Genomic DNA, 16,782 nt, shown 5'->3' on the forward strand with positions numbered 1-16,782 from the left:
AGCTATGTCTGTCATTTTAGGAGGGGGAGAGGGGGAGAGAAACGCCCAGGCCAGCGGGCCAAGCCAACAAAGAAGGGGGGGGGGGGAAGGAGGAGAGCTGTGGGTAACTGGCCCTCTCCTCCTTTTTTCCAGACGTTGGAAAGAGGAGAAATTAGGAAGACAAGTCGAAGAAGAAACAGACAGACAGGCACACACCCACAACCGCAACCAACAGACATACACGCACAAGGTCCAGAGCCCGGGTCCAGGGGCCAAAGGACTTGTTTAGTGGCCTGCTCGGTCTGGGACAAGTGAGGAGCCGATGTATCCTGGATGGTGGGTGCCGTCGGTGCCCATAGAGGAAGAGGAGGAAGTGAGATATTGTGTGGCCACTCGAATTCTCAGATCAGCCAAGGTGACGAGGCAATGAGAGAGGCGAGAGGAGAGAAGAGAAGAGGGGATTATGTGGAGGTTTCAGTTCAGGTCGTCCGAGATGGGCCTCCTCCCTCCTGGACTCATGTTGGAGAGGGATAAGTGACGAGGCCGAAAAGGGTTCTTGTGAGAGATTGTGCTCTTTGTGAGAAATATAAGTCTCCCTTCCCTTCTTCATTCATCCACAACGGGGCGCGTGGAGGAGCGGACCCTGATGACAATGGCAAGCAGCTGAAGGTACTGTGCGTGTGCGTGTGCGTGGGTGCGTTTGTGTGTTTTCATCTCTCTCCCTCTCTCTTTCTCTCAATGATTTCATTGCAGATTTCTCTCTGCCCGCTGCTGCTATCATCCATGCAAGAATAAAAGAGTGAAGCCAAAGCTGTTGGCCACGGTGGGCGGTGTCTTTGTCTCGGGAAGGGAAGCGGGGAACTACTGGCAGCGAAACTGCGCCAGCTACGACTTTCTTTGTCTAGCGTTTGCGATCTTCCGTTCGCAGTTGGCCTCCCTCACAGGGCCCTGCCTTCCTTGTCAAGATGACAGGTTCTCTTGCCCAAAGGAGAATGAGATGAGAGGGACAGAAACAGGGTGCGTTGTGTCTGGGCCCGCGCTTGTAGCAAGCTAGCAATTGTCCAACTGGAATGCTAAAATCTTTGGTGGCCGCCCATCAGGCCCTGGTGGTCCTTCCCGCCTCTTGGAATGCTTGAGATGCTGAAAACAAAGACTATGTCAGCCGAAATGGGCGAATAAAGGCCATTGATATTCTCTACCCACGTGATCTTACACTTGTATCTCTTCCCTTCTCTTTCCTCGGACGCCATCGTCCGCTGTGTGCGAGAAAGTGGTTTTGATAGATGATGTCTTGGGCGGCAAATGAGCAACCATGTCCCACTGCTTCTGGCCCAACCACAAGCAGTATATGCTCACAGACTCCCACTCCCAGCCCAACCTTTTCCCTCCCTCCGTAAAAAAAATTAAGAAATGAAAATAAACAACCCTTGTCATCTTATCGCTGAACACCCAAAACCTTTTGACAAATGTGATGAGTCTATGGCCCCAGATGGGAAGGGGAAAACATGAAAGAAGAGAAAATCAAGAGACGAAGAAGAGGAGAAGAGGTCCGTGAACGTGATACATCAGCTCGCTCAGGGCAGGAAGCCTTTCCCTGTCTCACCGCTGAGCAGGGCCGCGCTGCGTCGGGCGTCTAAGAACAGGTCCTCGCATTCGGCCACATCCTGGACGTCAATCTGGCTTCGTCCATTCACGCGCGCAAGGATGCTTGGTCATGTCAGCTGGTCCAATAAACCGGGGGGCAGTGTCTTGTGCGTTGGCCAGGAGCCACTTACCTTGCCGGGGTCAGGAGCTGCAGGCAGTACCGCAAGCTGATGCGTACACCGTGCTCGGCGATCTTGCTGATGGCAGCGTCGGTAAGTGCAACGCCTTCTGTCATGGCCCGGATCCGAACAATCCGCTGGATCTCTTCAGCATCGTAGGGGGTGGTGGGGATGATGAGCAGGCGGGCCAGGAAGTCGGGAGGGACCCCGTGAGCCGCAACAATATCGTCGGTACCACGGATGGTGGCTCTGCCGCGATTGGAAGCTAGCACAACAATTGGTGCGATGGGTGACTCCAGAGCTTTGTTCAGATATGTGAAACATTCCACATCCAGCATGTGCGCCTGCTCTGGAAATTAGCTGAGGTCTGTGCTGCAAGGAGGCGCCCACTGGCAGATCGGTAAAAGAGATAATAATAAAAAATTGTTGTGGAACCAACCTCGTCGATGAACAGCACGCCGGACACGAGCTCCGCAACGCCCTGGTCGATGTACTTGCTGACCACCTTGTTGATCTCCCCTCTCAGCTTGTCCGTGATCTCGGTCATCTTGGGCTTCATCAGCTGTCCCATCATGGACATGATGTCCTGGCCGCCCTGTGGTCTCGCGTTGGCCACGTCAAGATCATGCAGCGTCACGTCCTGCACGATCTCCTTCTTCTTGTGCACCTCGCCCTTAGGGATGGGCACGTACTCCTCGGTCTCGAGATCAAACTCGGTCGCGTAGGCATCAGAGCGGCCAACGCGCTTGCAGGCGCCGGTGTTCGCCTCAATGTAGATGACATCACCCACGGCGACCCGCTCTTTCTGGATGGCCTCGTAGATGCTTGGGTCGAGGCGCAGCTTCTTCTGGCCCTTTGCGCTCTTGAGTCCTATGAGTAGGGTGCTGATCGTCTTCCCATAGCCGCCTAGCGGGTTCTCCGACTCCTCGGGCGTGAGCTCTGTCACCTCGCCCTCATACACCTCCTTTGTCTCACGGACCTTGAGCCCGATGGCCCTCCGAAAGTTCTCCATCAGCATTTCTGTCTTCTTGACCTCGGAGGAGTAGATCTCGCTGCCGACGATCGGGCAGAACGGTATCTTGGTACCCAGCTCCTGGCTGATGGCCAGCGCAAGGGCCGTCTTTCCCGTTCCTGGTCCTCCAGCGAGCAACACGCCCCTGCCGGCCATCTTGTGGGCCTTGATGAGATCGACGACGACACCGCATGCCTAGAATTTTGCAGTAGACTTGTCAGCGTCTGGCTGGCAGTTGCGCGCCAGAGAACAACGCAGCGCATTCATTTGGATTGGGGAGGAGGGGTGGTAAGGCCTTACCTCTCGCGCAGTCTGTTGGCCAACGAAACCTGCAGACTGCTTGTCGGCCGTACCAGCCACAGACAGGCCTAGGCCTTTGATGTGAGTGTGCGCCGAGGTGCGGTTATCGCGACCCTGGTTCTTGACCTCGCTGATTTGAACCATCTTGAACGCGAGGCTTTCAAGGGCGGGGCGTAGTGCTGTAGACGAGAATTGGTTCGACGACGCAGGGAAACTATTCGTGAGAGGAGTGCCAGGAGGAACGGATCGTTGTTGGTGGAAATTGATTGCTGGGTCGTTGTGAACGTGGAGGGGTCGTTGTTGGCAAGTAAGAAAGGCTATTGCTTGTGCAATCTGAAGGGTTGGGATTTGCTTGCTGCAGTCATTTTAGGAGCTTCCTGTGAGCCGCCCTCGTTTTTCTTGAGCCTCTGCGACGCGATTGCTGCAAGGCAGAAGACCAGTGATGTGCACGGACCACCACCTTCCTTGAGTACATGGGTACTTAATTACTTACTTTAGTACATTGTACTTCCTACTATGAAAACTACTCAGTACTTAATCATGCCTCCTTCCTTCTGTACGGCACAATCTGATGCAGAAATCATCTATTTTATATCGCTCAATGGATTCTACTACCCCCTACTCTGTTTCCAAACAAGGAGAGGAACCACGCTATACACATTTCAGAGCTTCAAGCAATGCGTCAAACCATCCTTTTTCTTTCGAGCTGGAAACATTTCCTCTCTTCAAGACATGTAATGTGAAAAGGAGCACTTTTGCTGTGATCACGCAGTGCAGACCATCAATCAGCTCCTTAAAGAAGACACGAATCCTTCAAACTCTAAGGCGAGAGGGAGACTCTTGAGGTGAGTGAGGCACAGACTCGAAATTGCGCAGTTCCACGAGCATGTCTACAGCCTCTTCGGCCCACTCCCCTGCGGCATGCTCGACGTCTCCCGCTGCTGGCTTGACTGCGTCCTCAGGCTTTGGCTGCACGACGATCCACACGGCACCGCCCACAATAAGAGCGCAGCCCAGGAAGCTAGACCAGTACATCTCCTGACCAAACACCCACTTGTCGAATCCGGCAGTCCAAAGCATGCCGGTATACACCATGGCGGGAGCCTTGTTGGACTTGGTCTCGCCCCCAATTCCGGCCGTGAGCAGGAGCTGCGTCAAGAATCCACAGACGGTGATGGCGATGACGAGTATCCACTGCGTCTGGTCGTGCGGGAGTGCGAAATGCAGCTCTGAGGGACTGTGAGGGAGCAAGGGTGCGATGGCAAGTGCCATTCCGGTAAACACCGTGCAGATACCTGCAAAGTAGTTGGTCGTCGTCAGGATGGATGCCCTGTCGCCGATCTCCCTGATGGCCATGAATGCTCCGGCACCCCCGACAGCACTCACCACGGCGAGCATCGTTCCTTTGAAACGATCAGCCGCCGATGCATCTTCTCCCATAGGCAGTGATGCCTGTGTCATTGGGTGCCCATCACTTGTTACGGCTGAAACTGGGGGCGGTGCATTCGCAGGACTCGAAGGAGGCGTGTCGCCGAAGATCATTGCTGGTCGGGCGATGAACACAACACCCACCAAGGCCAACAATGACGCGATTTGCTCCTTTCTGGTGAATGGTTTTCTCATGAAGATGGCGGACAACATTGCTACCAGCGAGGGTGTTAAGAAAGTGATGACAGTGGCATCAGCAAGATCGAGGAACTCTATATTCGGTCAGTCAGTCGGTTTCAGAACGGAGAATGAGCTCAGAGCTGAAGGGGCAAGGAAATAAAGAGAGAAGGGGGGGGGGGGGGGGGAACGCACGAATGGCTGTCCATATCCCACAGATGCCCAAGAAGCCAGATGCCCCCCTGCCGAGCAAAAGCAATGTTATCCCTTTGGGGCCAAAGGGAAACTCGGATCTTTTCCTGAAAAATAATAGTAGCGAGCAAGCAATCATGCTGACAGCCATGCGAACGAAGAGGATCTGGAAGGGTCCCATGCCATGATCTCCGCCCTCGAGGAGCTTCGTCAAGAGTGTCATGACGGCTGAAAAGAAGGTTGAGAAAATCACCAGCAAGTAGCTGGAGTTCTCGGCCCAGAAGTAGGTCATCTTGGAATATATACGATCTTTCATAAAGATTGAATGAAGTTTGGTTGAGGATGATGGCCTGCTCAATGCTGGAACAGGGGACGATGATCTAAAGAATGTCGGATCTGTGCGGTGGTACGGTGGAGGATCTTCTGACAAGCCGTGGCCATGACGAATCGATCTCAAGAAGGGTGTTGATGCATCATCGTGCTTTCCCTTCCTGGTGTCCTTCTCAAGGTTGAGGTGGAAGAGGGCAAGTGGCTCGTCCCTAGCGAAGGCCGCCTTCTTGGACGCATCGTGCTGCAAGTCCTCCACAGCAGAGCTCGTCGTTGATGAAGATGGACTTGCAGCATCCACGTCGAGTGGCTCGAGCCTGGAAGCCCTCTTGGCTCGAGGCGTCTGCGGAATATCGGGATATTGAGACATGGTCGATACGACTCATCGTTGTCATGGACGAGGAAATGAGGAGAGTCTACTTCCAAGACAGTACGCACGCACGCACGCACGCACAAAAACACACACACACACACACACACACACACACACATTACCGCTGTCGCAGAGGCTTCCTATTACCGGCCTTGAAATGTGGGTTACCTCTGCATTAGTGGGAAAAGACTTGGGCGGCGACCCAAACACCATAATGACCCCATGATAGCATAGCACGTCCAACAGACTGCCCTCTTTTGGATCTCAAGATCCTGTTCTGATTCGGTCTACTCGCCCTGCGCTGCCTTCGAAAACCGGGCGGAGATTAGCATGAGGCCAGGGTCTTCGAGCATCACACCATGAGGCTGTAAAGCAGTGCCAAGAAGAGCATTTTTATGCAGAGGGCGGAATAAGCCCTCCTCTTTCCATCGTCCTGCGACCACCGACGACCACCCACGGTGCGCTGAAGTCCATCCTTGAAGCAGCCCATCCGACCCCGCTCCTCTCACTCTCGGCCAGTCGGCAGTGACCACTCACTCACAGCAGATGACAACTACACATCTTGAATTAGCCCCCAAAGATGTACTTGTACGATATCGGTACTAGACATGCGCCCTTTGGGGTCCGAGGTGGTGTGGCCTGGCAAGCCAGGCCGACCGGGTAAACCGGTACAGCGCTCCGAGACCGGGGCGGTTTCCCATCCCCGGGGAAGAGGGGGAACAGTGCTGTGTACGAGATACGACGAATGGATATGTGCAGTCTCTCGTCAATAGAGAGGTCCTCATCCCAGGTCGAGGTTGTATCACATAGCAAAATATTCGTCGATGGCCATTCGAATGACAACGAGATTCACTATTATGAACTTTCTTCGAGGGTCCCTGCCTCGCATTTTGAGATTCTACTGACATGGTGGACTAACTGTCGATTTCAATATGATAATAAAGACTTGCTCTCGCTGCGTGACCTTATAATAATACAATTCCATCATTGACTGATTCTGATGTCTGGGAACTCCAAGGAACTAGGAAAAGTCAATCCCCATGTATCCCATCTACTGGCAACGCCCCTAAACGATTTCTCGCTTCGATAATGGGGTCCATCTGTGTACCCTTTCATTCATTCATTACAGAAAGAAATAAAAGTAAGAGAAAAAAGAATACAATCCTAAGCTACCCTGAGGTCAGTTCAAGCTTGTTAGTCGCTCGCAACAGATGTCTCCAAGTCCCCAAGTACTTCGTATCCTGATCGGCGCCACCTCCACCATCTGTGACGGATGATCTAGGCAAGGGCCATTGGTCATCATAGGCCAGAGAAAACCTGGCATCATCGCCCGCGATAAAGGAAAAGACCCGGCGGAGGTCTGACGCGGCGGCCGGCCTGTCTTCTTTTTCGTCGTGGAGTCTCTCATCAGGTCGCCATCGACGATCCTCTCTCGTGGATCCCGGAGGTTCTTCAGGCGCCTGGTGGTGGCAGGCATTAGATTCAGCCTCTGCATCGACACAGTCCAGCTGTTGTTTGGAGGGAAGCAGGTCAGTGGGCGTATTGGGGCCATCGTCATCAGCGGGATGAGGACTTCGCTTGCTCGGAGCTGACTCGAGAGAAGCCTCAACAGCAGTTGTAGTTGTAGGCGTTATCAGAGGGACCTTGGGAGTGGGATTTCGGCCCTTGGGGGTTGGCAGATCCTTCCAGAGAGCATCAAGGTCTTCGTCCGACGCTATCTTGTCTCTCCGTCTTTCCTTGTGCTCTCGGCGACTGCTACTCTTTACTGCAGGCAAATCGGCGCCATCTTGAAGGGAGTCGATGATCCCTCGTAGATCCTGTGCAAGCATAGGATCGTAGAGCAGCAGCTCGACGTCACGCAGAAGAGCCTTCAGCTTGGACTTGACGACAAGCCTTTTCTTTGTGTCACAGGCATCAGGGAGTGACATCAGGACCGCAGCGAGTCGACTGGGGATCTGCTCTGCGATCTGCTTCGAGGCGTTGGGTGGCTTGGGCGAGCTTGTGCTGACGGGGCTCGAACGCTGGTCCGGAGCATCCTCTCTGCGACTGACCATCCGTTTCTCGGGCATCGACTCAGATCCTTGGTCATCAGTGTCGTCCTCAGCCGCCGATGGGCTAGACGAAGTGGATGGCGTCGTCAGGGTTGACACCATGTTCCACTTATCGACAATGCCAACGGGCGTGATGCACGTGTCTGAAAGCTTGAACAGCAGTGCCGTATCTGCCAACTCGAATCGGCCAGCAAAGCCACCCGGGCCCGCCGTTGCTTGCGTTGACTCGTCGACACCGCCATCTATCGACCCTGATACGTCTTCCGGTCCGTGCAAGGGAGCCATGCGGCGTTCTGACAACAGATCATCAGGACAAGCTACAGCCGCATCTCGCTCCGGGTCCTGAGGAGATACCCCCATGAAACGAGAGGCATCCTCTCGCGTCCAGACGTGGGTGTTTTTCTGGTCAGTCCCGGTATGCTGGGGGTGCTGAGACGCTTGACGGAGCCTGGTCGGCTTTTTCAAGGCGGCAACCATGTTTCGCAGTCTAAAGCTCCTGCTTCTTCGCGCGACAGCGGTCGGGGTTTTGTTCTCGAGTAGATCGCCATCCAGCTTTTTTCGCTGCGAGCCGTGCGACCTCGGAAATCCGAACGGGCTTCCGATGATGAGCCACTTTGAGGATGGAGAGGCTGTCTTGTCAGGTGTATCTTCTGCGTCTAGTATCTCTCTTGAGTCTAGCCTGTTGCCCATAGTCATATTCCGTGGTTGTTGGGTGGTCAGGATCTGCGTGGCGCGCAGCTTAGCGGGACGACCCGGAAAAATCTGAGTTGGTCTCTCGAGAAGTGCTCCGCTGACTGGTATGTCGATGGCGGAGTCTTCATCAGGAGATGCCTGAAGGGGAGAGACGTCGTTGGGCAAATCCATATCGATGCCTGAATCTGCTGGGGAGCAAGGGCTCGGTCCTGCCGTGACATACTTGAGAGTGTCATCCTCATATCGTTCAAAGTGAGCAAACCTTGTCCTCAGGGGTGATGGTGTGAATTCCCCATGCCATTGGACCCCCATACTTCGGTGTGGGGTAAGTTGTGGCCCAGTCAGTTGTGTATTGACGCCATGGGCAAGATGATGTCCACTGAAGATGGGTGTAAAGGAGGCCGGAATGTCATGACCGAGCGCCTTCTGAAGAAAGCCAGGATGCTTGACGAGAAATTCGAGCGCATTGACGGGGTGCTCGTACTGGAAACCTTGGGGAAGCCGCCGGTCAAAGATCTCGGCGCGAATGGGATCGCCATTCATGTGATGGATTGTGGCGAACAGGGCCATTGTAGTGGCGTAGTCATACTGCGCATGTTCCTTCACTCCTAAAGGAGCAACCTTGAGCAGCCACTTCTTCCCGTGCATGGCCTTGCGGCAGGTCTCCAGAGCGCTGTCGAAAGAGTACTCCGAGAGATAGCCTAGAGACAGCGCGTGCAGCAGGTTGCACGAGACACCGTCCACTACAGCACTCAAGCTCGTCACCATTGGCTCAGCTGCTTTCCAGTTGCCTTGGAGGAAATGGCAGAGTGCAAGCTGGACCTTGAGGCTGCGGGAATCTGAGTGGCCCGGGTCTGCATCTGCGTGCCTTTTCGTTGCCTGCGTCAGGAAGTCGATCGCCTTGTTATATTCGCCCTTCATGATGCGGTCACGAGCCAAGTCTTCTAGTCCGTCATAGTATTCGCGCTCATACTCATTCTCGTCATCTTCATCTCCGAGCATTGCCGCTGCACGTAGCTGAATCGTGTGTTGAACAGGGGACGTTCCTGCAAACGAGGCTTGAGCTTCCACCAGCGAACTTGGCACAACTGGGACCCGCTGGCTGCCAGATTCGACAGAGCCGGAAACGGAGTAGCAACCCTCTTCGATGAATGCTTCTACCTGGCGTCGTTTGTGCTCTGGAAAATCACCCATCAAGCTGAACGCACGCACCGAGCTCGGACTGTAGCTGCCGCCCCTGCTCGTGCCCGAAGTAGAGCTGGCCGCAGAATGGAATTGCCTGGCTGCTGTGGCGAGATTGTGCAGATTGCGAGAGATCCTGGCGTCAGAGTCGTCGGCCCGCCCGGAACGGATAGACACCCGCAGGGCTTCTTTGAAAGAGCAGCGGAGCTGCTCGAGCTCGAAAAGGATCTTGTCTTGTGATGCATCGTTTTTCAAAGACAATGACCTGCCCGATATTTCAGTAAGTGACGTTGCCTTGTGGCATTGGATTTCCCTTTTTCGTGTTTTCCTAAGAAGAAGAAAAAAACCAATCCTCAGCAAGTTTATGACCCAAAACTTACAGTGTGATTGTGTGGAGCATCGTCTGCAGAGCGATATTGCTTTTCTGGATCTTCTCCCGGAAGGCAGCCAGAGCGTCGCCATGAATGCTCAAGTCTATTGAGGCCCTGGCCAGCCATCTCAAGCCTTTTCCCTTTGCGAGGCTTGCATCCTTAATCCTGTTCACCAGGGCCTCGAGAAGAGTCAAAGTGACCAGACAGTCCTTCAATGCCTCGTCGCATCGCTGCCACAGATCAGGCTGTGCTGGGACCAACTCGCGAGAGCGGCACTCATCCAGGGTATTCCGGACCGACTCGAGGTAGTTCTGAAGGCTGGAGAGCTCATCGCAGAGCGAGGCGATCCTAGAATCTGCTGTGCGAATTGACTGCACAAACTTGTATACGGTTGTGGTCGTCTAATTGGTGCTTATTAGGTCGGTCGCTGCCACGTGAAATTGATACTGAGAGTATCATCGCAGTAGCGACGAGAGAATAAAGGGTCAACTTACAAAGCCGGCGGCTTGAATGACCGCGACCGCTGAAGCCGTGATTGACAGTGGATCCATTATATTGACAGCGAGATAGGCGGCTCGGCGATCTTGGTCTCGCTATTGGATTCCTCGGACAGGTGGCAATGTCAATCAACAAATAATTTTTGAGCCATGAATACATCTATCTGTTGAGATATGTCGATTCGGTGGCGGACACTCCATCCTTTGGTTCGCAACGTGGCTGAGCCTTCCTGCAGTGTCTTCGACATACAGTAATATCGGAGTTCCCTCTAGCGTTGCTGCACTGCTGACGCTGTCAGACACGTACAGTTTAGCTGGAGGCAGCCTGCGCCTCGAGCCAACCAGGTTGGGCGGTGGGGGTACCGACCTGGACTTGTATGGAATGATAACAGCTGAAAATACTGGCGAAACCTTGGAAATAACGCGATTAATATGGCAGCCTTGGTTTGAGGGTTGCAGCGAGGCTATATCGCTTTGAGGTTGCGCTCGGTGTGTGCCGGCATTTATTGAGAAACTCCGCCCTTTGGTCTGGCTGACTTTTGAGACATATGTTGCTCCTTCGTACTAGAAGCTGATACGGCTCAAGGACCAGCCTGAATTTTGACGGCTGAGGAAAATACATGTCAAGGTCAGTGGCGCTTCAGTATACAAGGCAGTATGCCTCGCTTGTTTGAAGTCCCTTTGACCAAGCATGAAGAAGACAGCCTGGCTTCTCGCAATCGCGGTGCGCCGTCTCTGCGAGACTTCCCTGCCCTGCCCTGCAGACCAACGTGACCTGCTTGCGTCATCAGAAAGGAGCAATCGGCTGCAACAGTTGGGTGGTCTTTCCGTTCCAATCCAGTGATGAGTTCTGAATTCTGTGACTATGCGCAAAATCTAAGGTCCTGCTTCAGGTTCCCAATAGTCCGAGAATATTGACGAAAGAGTCTAGTAGACATCTCTTCTCGTCACTTGCTCAGCTGGCCGCCCTACAGTATGTAAAAGTTCTAAAGGGTCCTGGTTCAGTCGTGATCTGAGGCGGCATGGACTTGATATGTTGAGCAGTGAGCTTGCCCGAGACCCTTTACAGAAAAAGAAAGAGAAAACAGTACACTTATAGAAGTTACGCAGGAAGAGGACTTAGCGATTTGGGGCCTCGGCCGTTGCCTGATCATGAAATCCGGACTCCCGATGACTACCATGTCTGATCCGTCCGTGATGATACCTTTACACTGTAACGCCATCGCCATGCTGATTGCGAGAAATCAACGAATCAAGGTAATGTGTGCATCGAACGAAACCAAGGGTCGCTTCTTCGCCCGGTTCCGGTTACCGTTCTTGGCCTGCTAAGCCTTCCGGCTGCCCGGCGCCACGAGCTGGTTGAGCTCCTCGTCGTCCGCATCTCCCAGCTCCTCCTCATCTCCGCCGCCATTGGCGCCGCTGTTCGCCTGCTCGCCGCTGCCGCTCATCTGCCCGGTAGTACTGGCACCCCCACCAGGACCTTTGCGCTTGCGCCCCCGGCTGGTCCCTCCAGCTCCCGCGCCGGCACCCCCCTCGCCATCATCCTTGACATATTCGTCCTCGTCGAACATCTTGCGCTGTTTCTCGAGGGCTTCCCGCAACTCCTTGTTCTCGGCGGCCTTGCCCAAGAACACAGGACTCTTGCGCATGGCGAATTGGAAATCCTCGTATTTCACCTTCTGCCGGCCTGCGAGCTGTGCCACGCGCGAGGCCTCAAAGGACACGCCCTGGATGAACTCAGTGAGGACCTCGTCGAGGACGCGCATCGTCTCCTGCAAGGGCTGTCGAGAGTCGCCGTGTGCGATGAGAAACTGGGTCACTGAAGGGAGAGGGCACTGAGATTTTAGCAGATGCGGAGTGATGAAAGGAGGGGGGGAAGGGAAAACGGCAGAGATGAGACGCGTGCGTACGCTCTTGATAGCTGAAATTCATCTTGCCGACATTCTTGCCGGCTCGCGCGCGTGGCTCCATCTTGACGACGGCCCTCTTGAGCTACCTATGATGACTTTCTCGACAGGGCGCAGATCGGGTTTGCTCGAGGACAACTCGGCGGGCGTCGTGTGACCGAAAAGTGAGGTGCCTTAGCCGTGCGAGAGTCGGTCGCTGCGTTCGAGAAAGGCAGCGCCAGCCGTCATCGAGGGAGACAGGAAGAGGGGCCGTCGCGAATGAGGTTTTGATAGACCTTAGCTTTCGAGGAAAACGGTCTGTTGGAAAGCGCGTTTGGGTAGCATGTGAAGTGACGGCAAAGGTGGAGGGTGAAGCTGGTCCGTGCTCCTTACAGGGGTTGGTGGGTATGCTGGCCGCCTTCTAGCTGTAAGCTAAGCAGCAGCCTTGGACTTTCAACACCTTGTCCCTAATATCACAAGCCTGGAGAACAACACACTTGTCCAAGTCGCCAACCCTACGAATCTTTACCGCCAATAGTGACACTACTGTGTGTGTACGAATAGCATTCACTACGGAACCCTCTCTCTCTTTCATAGCCAGAAATCATGGTGCGTTCTCTCTCAGACATGCTCCCTTGACAACAAATCAAACCACTGACCAAGTGCGCCCGCTCTCTCACCGTTACAGACTGCGCTCTTCAACTTCCAGTCCCTCCTTCTCGTCGTCCTCCTGCTGATCTGCACATCCGCCTATGTGCATGATATGATGCCGTCCCTCCTCGACAAGCGGAAAGACACGGTCCCCGTGAGCTTCTTCTGGAAGTTCGCCCGGATAGGGGAACGTCTGAGTCCCTACGTGAGCATATGCTGCGTGGTCATGGCTGTACGTTGAGACTAAGCGTCGGCTCCTTTTGAATTGGATGGAAACGACCTCCGTGCTCTGTGCTCCAAAGATGATGCTGACGGGGTGTCCAGCTGAACTTGTTGATTGGATTCTAAGCGGAGCAACGACGACACGAGCGATCGGCGACATCATTTTGATTTTACTACATACCCAAACGCTATGGAGTTTGAAGGAAGGCGTTTGGGTATTCTCGGATCGGAGCGGGTGGTACAAGGCTACAGGCACACGGTGGTTCCTGAATATTTGATCACGTTGGTTGGCGTGAACGTCCTGGGGTTCTGGTAGACGTTGGGCGCGAGACAATGAGGACCTCGACAAAATTACGATGACGCAGAGACGCCGTCATTTTGCATGCGAGGCGCATTGGACACCAGGACTGGGGCGCGCAAAGTCACAGTCAGCCTCTGCTACCACGGGCACCTGATGTTTCACCAAAGCCTCAGTCCTCGTCAGTTCTAGGAGTGCGCTCGAGACACAGTGTCGCTGTCGAGTGATTGGGAGGAACATAGGAACATCAGATTCCCTTCCGTGCCAGCCGCGGTGTTACACAGGTCATGGCATCAGAGCTTCAGCCCGCACAGCTCAACCCCAAGGACTGGAGCAGTGGCGTCGGCGTGAGTAGATCATGTCCCGAAGACACTGTGTCACAATCGCCTGGCAGGTATCACTGTTGTGGATGACGGAGGATCTCGAGGGCTAGACGGTGTAGGACTGCGCAGTCAACTTTGTGACAGGATAGTATCGAAATAATGCACAACAGGCCTCTGCCACAAACCCTCGTCGCCGTCGTTGCTCGTACAGACAGGCTTGTGCCCAAAAGCTTACATAGAAACAGTGATGATAAAAAAGACCCCAGCTCACGTCGTGAGATGCGTACGCCCATCTCTAACGGTTGCTCATGTTGATTGTCACGTTATAGCGCCGCCTCGTAGATCCGTAAGTCGCTGCTGTTCCTCCTAGGTGTTGAAGTTGAAAGACCTCGAAGGGTTCTCGCCGATCACAAAGAGACCACGTGGAATTGGGATGGAAGGTTTTCTTCCACCGCTGGTGTCTCTACGAGCTTGGGAATAGATTCTAACATTTGTCTATGGGCGTCCTGCTTCTCACAATACTCACTCACTTTCACGAGATCACTCCTCAACCTGCCCGGGCCCAAGGCTGGTCTGATCGTATCACCCCCAGCAACAGTCATAATTTGTTGAATGCCAGCCAGATCAGCAGCACCCATTGTGTTTCCAGCACATTCGTCATCTCGAAACTGCATTGATCAGGCAGTGACGCCTGCTCGCTGCTGATCCCATGGCGCACCACTTTTCCATCATCCCGAGACATATTGAAGGGAACTCGGATCCTCTCTTCCTCAACTCCCTGGAGACTCTACTGAGATAGAAACCGAAAGGCAAAACTCACCAATAGAAGAAGCCATACAGTCGCCATACATACCTTGTCCCGGTTTGGATCTGAAGAAAGTCATGTGTGCATGTCTACGAACAGTTGTCTCCTCGAGACCCAGTCAACAACTCATCATCCCATCTGCAGCAAGCGAGCTGAGCGTCGCCAACAAACAGAGACCAACCAACAAATTTGCTCGCTGACTCTCTCACGAACCACACAAGCAACCACAAAGGACAGGACAGGGTCAGGCAGCCATCACCAATAGCAAAATGGGAACCTCGAACCCTGCAGCAAGCCCACAAGCCCACAAACACATGAGAGCGGAAGATGGGAAGGGGGGTGGAGGAGCGGAGGAAGGGGTGGAAAATCATCAAACAAACCCTTACTGCAGCCCAATAAAATGCATGATCACGTATCATTATTCTTGCCAACGTTCAATGGCCATCCGTGCCATCGCAACCTGCATAAAAAGTTCTCCAGTCCAATCCAGGGTTCAACGACCACCATACGCCTTGCAAGCGCCTCATATTGGTGTGGTGGTGACTGACTGATTGATTGATTGATGATTAAAATCCAGGTCGAACCCCCCCCCCCCCCCAGCACCTTCACCGCCGGCGAAGTCCCCGTGGGTGGTGGTGGTAGTAGTGCCCCATTCCTCGGGCCCCGGCCAGCATAGCACCGCATTGCCAGCAAGCAGCAGCGTTGGCCTCGCAGGTACTGCAAGAAAACAAGAACATCCATACAACATACATCCTGGGTCGGCACCTGACGCGATTCGCGCCCGACCCCATGTCCTTCCTCCTCCCCTCCCCCCCCTCCCTCTTTCTCCTTGGGTTTCGATTTTTGTTATTTTTTTTTTCATTCTTCCTGCAAAGAATGGAGGGGGAGGGGCCAAGCAAGTGGATGGGCGGAGAGGAAGGGGGGAAGATCATCCAGCCCGGATCCATTGCCCAGTCCATGACCAGTAGCAAACCAATTCCTCTCGGTTCCTCTCCTCCAACTCCTCCTCTTCCTCTTTTTTTTTTCTCCCCTCCTGTTTCCAAGGCAGCAGATTTCTTCTCCGTTTGACAGGTCGAACGAATCTTGGGACTTGGCCTAGTGGCTGGCCGGCTAGCAGGAAGCGCGCCGGCGATCTGTACGCCTGCCCGCTCTCGTCTCAAGACGCACTCTGCAGGAGCTAAAGTGGACCAGACATTGGCCCAGCCAACAAGAGAGATCAACCCACTTCGTTCCATTTGCCCTACTATTCCTACTAAGTATGTAGCAGGGCCGGTGGGGAGGAAGAAAGAAGGGGAACCGGGGGGAAGGGGGGTTGGAGCACTTAAAACCTTAGGCAACGCCTCATATCCACTCATCGAACCCTTCTGGAAGACCTTCTCGAATCCACTACGAGTAGTAGATTGGGATCATGGGTCGGCCGGTTCCCCCCTCTCTTCGCCTTTCCCAGGGCTCCTCCGCTTCTGGCGAGCCTGTTGTGTCGGCCACAGCGGTCAGAGACTCATCCACTGGACTGGGTCCTTCCTCGCTGAAGAAAAGAGAGAGAGAGAGACAGAGAGAAAGGATGGGGGTGGGGAAAGGGGGGTCTGGGCTCATCCTCATAAACGCGAGCATGAGCCGGCCCTGCGGCGCAGGCTGGGGCCTGGTTCTTCAATCATAAAATTTGCTGCTAAATTTATACACGACTAGCAAGCCCCCAGGCACAAGCAACGTAATGAAAGAGAGAAAGGAATAAGAAGAATAAAAGCAGAAGAAAAATGGGCCCCCTTGGCACTTGGGAGGAACACACCACCACCACCGAGCACACTTTGAGTCTTCAGACCTTGACCTTGCACATACACACATAGTACAAAACTCGTACAGTACACACACACCTTCACGTCTGAATCCGGTACTGCCGACAGACGAAGGAGCGCCACGCGAAAAGCCACACACGCTCACAGGTCATCATGGCCGGGGTGGCTCAGCGATTGCCGGAGATGAGGACCAGGACATGCATGGGAAGGAGAAGAAGAGAAGGATTGTGTTCACCACACGGCATTTGGAGTGACGGTGTGAGATTGAGGCTTCTCGCCCCGGGGGGGGGGGGGGGGTCCCGTACCCGACTCTCGATGGGTGTCCGTGAAATTGGTCCAAGACAGCGATAAGATGTTAATGAAAAGTGAGAAGGGAAAAGGGAGCAAAACATACAAGAAGAGAGAAAAAAGAGGCTGGATGGTCTCTCGCACTCGGCCGAAGCGTAGACGGAGGAGAAC

General features: G+C 54.0%; 5 protein-coding genes across 5 annotated transcripts; 1 reads left to right on the plus strand and 4 right to left on the minus strand.

Moving 5' to 3' along the window:
- Window positions 1-1,149: 1,149 nt before the first annotated feature.
- M406DRAFT_346164 (RuvB-like helicase 1) lies at window positions 1,150-3,360 on the minus strand. Its single transcript, XM_040922155.1, has 4 exons — window positions 3,055-3,360; window positions 2,182-2,949; window positions 1,755-2,086; window positions 1,150-1,686 (listed from the first exon to the last, which is right to left on the minus strand). Exons 1-4 carry the CDS (start codon window positions 3,196-3,198, stop codon window positions 1,554-1,556), a joined length of 1,377 nt encoding a protein of 458 aa, XP_040777039.1. The 5' UTR covers window positions 3,199-3,360; the 3' UTR covers window positions 1,150-1,553.
- A 507-nt stretch (window positions 3,361-3,867) lies between these two features.
- M406DRAFT_255168 (uncharacterized protein) lies at window positions 3,868-5,143 on the minus strand (the record flags this gene model as incomplete). The annotated part of the gene is made up of 2 exons (XM_040917012.1): window positions 3,868-4,754; window positions 4,855-5,143. The coding sequence occupies 2 exons, from the start codon at window positions 5,141-5,143 to the stop codon at window positions 3,868-3,870; spliced, it is 1,176 nt and encodes a 391-aa protein (XP_040777040.1).
- Window positions 5,144-6,456: 1,313 nt separating this feature from the next.
- On the minus strand, window positions 6,457-7,150 carry M406DRAFT_356189 (uncharacterized protein; the record flags this gene model as incomplete). Its single annotated transcript, XM_040923379.1, has 1 exon — window positions 6,457-7,150. A coding segment is annotated over one exon (430 nt), but the record flags the coding sequence as incomplete, so codon positions are not given.
- Window positions 7,151-11,886: 4,736 nt separating this feature from the next.
- Window positions 11,887-12,316, minus strand: M406DRAFT_19865 (uncharacterized protein; the record flags this gene model as incomplete). Its single annotated transcript, XM_040915448.1, has 2 exons — window positions 11,887-12,164; window positions 12,256-12,316. Coding segments are annotated over 2 exons (339 nt in total), but the record flags the coding sequence as incomplete, so codon positions are not given.
- A 600-nt stretch (window positions 12,317-12,916) lies between these two features.
- M406DRAFT_257131 (DUF1242-domain-containing protein) lies at window positions 12,917-13,123 on the plus strand (the record flags this gene model as incomplete). Its single annotated transcript, XM_040917155.1, has 1 exon — window positions 12,917-13,123. A coding segment is annotated over one exon (207 nt), but the record flags the coding sequence as incomplete, so codon positions are not given.
- Window positions 13,124-16,782: the final 3,659 nt, after the last annotated feature.

This window comes from Cryphonectria parasitica, assembly GCF_011745365.1.
Source record: "Cryphonectria parasitica EP155 unplaced genomic scaffold M406scaffold_4, whole genome shotgun sequence".
Taxonomy (NCBI): domain Eukaryota; kingdom Fungi; phylum Ascomycota; class Sordariomycetes; order Diaporthales; family Cryphonectriaceae; genus Cryphonectria; species Cryphonectria parasitica.